The 3,612-nt window shown below is 44.2% G+C and overlaps 1 protein-coding gene across 1 annotated transcript in view; it reads right to left on the bottom strand.

The window, feature by feature from the left end:
* Positions 1-3,502: 3,502 nt before the first annotated feature.
* LOC126991105 (uncharacterized) overlaps positions 3,503-3,612 on the bottom strand; it is a gene marked incomplete at its 3' end in the record, with an annotated part of 20,836 nt that continues 20,726 nt past the window's right edge. Inside the window, exon 6 of the mRNA XM_050849801.1 lies at positions 3,503-3,612. This exon is cut by the window's right edge and continues 24 nt beyond it. Coding sequence (XP_050705758.1) covers positions 3,503-3,612 — 110 coding nt within the window.

Genomic DNA, 3,612 nt, shown 5'->3' with positions numbered 1-3,612 from the left:
TAGTACTCATGAAAACGTTCAAGAAGTACATGTGTGTTCGTATCAGGAGTAAAACTATTTCATGTACTCAAATTGGTGTTCCTTGGAGTACAAAGTGTTCCTGTTAGAATTACCAACCCTTGCATGCACTCCTGGGCCCAGCTCGTGACCAGCCCGTGGGAGTTACATATCACCACAGGGTACACACAGAGTTATCAGACGTACACACACGAGTACACAAACGCACACACATACACACGGGAAGCAATTAGAGGTACACATGGAACTTCAAAACGCACACAGGTACACACGGGAAGCAATTAGAGGTATTCATGGGACTTCAAAACGCACACAGGTACACACGGGAAGTAATTAGAGGTATACATGGAACTTCAAAACGCACACAGGTACACACGGGAAGTAATTAGAGGTACACATGGAACTTCAAAACGCACACAGGTACACACGGGAAGCAATTAGAGGTATTCATGGGACTTCAAAACGCACACAGGTACACACGGGAAGCAATTAGAGGTATTCATGGGACTTCAAAACGCACATAGGTACACACACAGAGTTATTAGACGTACACACACGAGTACACAAACGCACACAGGTACACACGGGAAGTAATTAGAGGTACACATGGGACTTCAAAACGCACATAGGTCTACACAAGAAGTAATTTGCGGTCCACATGAGATTTAAAAACGCACACAGGTACACACGGGAAGCAATTAGAGGTACACATGGGACTTCAAAACGCACATAGGTCTACACAAGAAGTAATTTTCGGTGCACATGAGATTCAAAAACGCACACAGGTACACACGAAGGGTACTTAGCGGTGCACATAAGCGATATTCACGTACATAGGCCTACACGCACACGCACACACACACGCACACACTACAGGGGTTAGGACAAGACTGATCCTCGTTAACTTCCTTACTTCCTCCTCCTCCTCCTCCTACTCCTCCTACTCCTCCTCCTCTTCATCTCGCTACCTTGTCTGACCTTTCCGAGGACGCCTGCGAGGTCATCTTGTATAGGGGGGGAGGGGGGGGCGCTGGGTACTGTGTGTGTGTGTGTGTGTGTGTGTGTGTGTGTGTGTGTGTGTGTGTGTGTGTGTGTGTGTGTGTGTGTGTGTGTGTGTGTGTGTGTGTGTGTGTGCGTGTGTGTGTGTTTGATTCATTCTTTTCTTTCTTATTATGTCTCCTCTCTCTCTCTCTCTCTCTCTCTCTCTCTCTCTCTCTCTCTCTCTTCCATAAAAGGTGTGAGTCCTTGCCCATAAACTTTCGCTATTCAGAACACGAGAGAGAGAGAGAGAGAGAGAGAGAGAGAGAGAGAGAGAGAGAGAGAGAGAGAGAGTCTACCTCCATACCTGAATTTCTTACTTTTAATTAATATACGACACACCAACTCATTAACTACTACTACTACTACTACTACTACTACTACTACTACTACTACTACTACTACTACTACTACTACTACTACTACTACTACTACTACTACTACTACTACTACTACTACTACTACTACTACTACTACTACTACTACTACTACTACTACTACTACTACTACTACTACTTCTTCCGGTCATCTTTATATGGGAGGTGACCATGTGTGTTCATCTCCTTCCTTCCTTCCTTCCTCCTCCTCCTCCTCCTCCTCCTCCTCCTCTTCTTTTTTTCCTCCTCTTCCTCCTCCTCCTCTTTTTTTTGTTCTTCTCTTCTCGTCCTTAAATTTGTCCTTGTCTGTCTGTCTTCTTCCTCCTCCTCCTCCTCCTCTTCTTCTTCTTCTTCTTCTTCTTCTTCTTCTTCTTCTTCTTCTTCTTCTTCTTCTTCTTCTTTTTCATTCATATTCTAAACACATTTTCTTTATTTTTTTTCCTGTTTTATATCTCTCTCTCTCTCTCTCTCTCTCTCTCTCTCTCTCTCTCTCTCTCACACACACACACACACACACACACACACACACACACACACACACACACACACACACACACACACACACACACACACACACACACACACACACACACACACACACACACACACACACACACACACACACAGGTAAAGGTGAGGTGAAGGTTTTTCCTGTCACTTAATTGGCCTATTACCTGTAATACTAGTAGTAGTAGTAGTAGTAGTAGTAGTAGTAGTAGTAGTAGTAGTAGTAGTAGTAGTGGGAAAAACATAGGTGTGGCAGTAATGACACACACACACACACACACACACACACACACACACACACACACACACACACACGCACACATTACCACACCTCGTCACGTGCTCCAATCACAAGCCACATACCTGATCTCTCTCTCTCTCTCTCTCTCTCTCTCTCTCTCTCTCTCTCTCTCTCTCTCTCTCTCTCTCTCTCTCACACACACACACACACACACACACACACACACACACACACACACACACACACACAGATAGCACACTTACACCCCCCATACACCCACCCATACACACACACACGCCTACATACACCCTTTGATAAGATAGCACACAGATTAGGGCACAGAATATCGTATGTTAATCGGGGTCACTTTTAGATAAGTCACCCTTTGAATACTCCTTTTAGTACAGTTTACCTTTCGTAATTCTCGTTTTCTTTGTGTTTATATGGACGAAAACGTGGAGTCTATGATTTTTTTTCTTTTGGATGTGTATATTTTATCTTTAACTATAATTATACGATGTTTTATTAGTATTTGCGTATCTCCGTGTTGCTATTTTTTACATTGGTTGGTCATTGCACAGCCGAATTGTTGCTGTTATTTAAAGATTGCTGAATTCTTAAATGGAGGAGCATAGGCCTGTTTTTCAGACACACGCCAGTCCTCGTCGACAGAACAACTTGGTCACCTCTGTTCACCCTCCCATTGTGTCCCATGTGTACCTGTGGACCCATGAGTAAGACACCCTGTGGTAACCCGGGTCACACCTGCCCTGTGTCCCGGGGTGATGGGTTCAAGGGAGAATGCATATACTCCCAACTCAACTTTCACTCCTATATTTATCTTCGGTTCTTTTAGTATAGTTTGCCATATTTTATCATTTTCTTTGATTGTATTGAAGAAAACGTGTATTCTATGGATGACTTACTTAGAATGTGTGTAATTTATCTTATTTTAAATGTATATATTTAACGGATATAATCTCCCTTATAACACGGAGACCTTCATTTGTATTGCTTAAGAGAATATTGTCTATGTTAAAAGTCTTAGGAAATAACTTACGAATTTAATTACTTATATAAATCTTCCTTCTCCTCCTCCTCCTCCTCCTTCCTCCTCTCCTCCTTCATTCTCCCTCTCCTCCTCCTCCTCTCTTCCTCCTCCATCTTCTCTTCCTCCTCCTTCTCCTCCTCCTCCTCCTCCTCTTCCTCCTCCTCCTCCTCATACTGTTCCACCTCCTCCTCCTCCATTTCCTCCCAACACAGAAACACATACAAAATCACCCCTCCTCCTCCTCCTCCTCCTCCTCCTCCTCTTCCTCTTACCTGTCTTCCTTTGGGGGTGTCTTCCTGTCTTCGGTATTGTTGTTTTAATTTCCAGGCGGGGGCGTCGGGGGGGCGGACCAGGGGGGGCGGCAGAGGGGGGGTGGAAGG

The sequence above is a fragment of the Eriocheir sinensis genome, unplaced genomic scaffold, assembly GCF_024679095.1.
Source record: "Eriocheir sinensis breed Jianghai 21 unplaced genomic scaffold, ASM2467909v1 Scaffold24, whole genome shotgun sequence".
Classification (NCBI taxonomy): Eukaryota; Metazoa; Arthropoda; class Malacostraca; order Decapoda; family Varunidae; genus Eriocheir; species Eriocheir sinensis.
The sequence above is the reverse complement of the archived record's forward strand: the minus strand, read 5'-3'. Positions and strand labels throughout refer to the sequence as shown.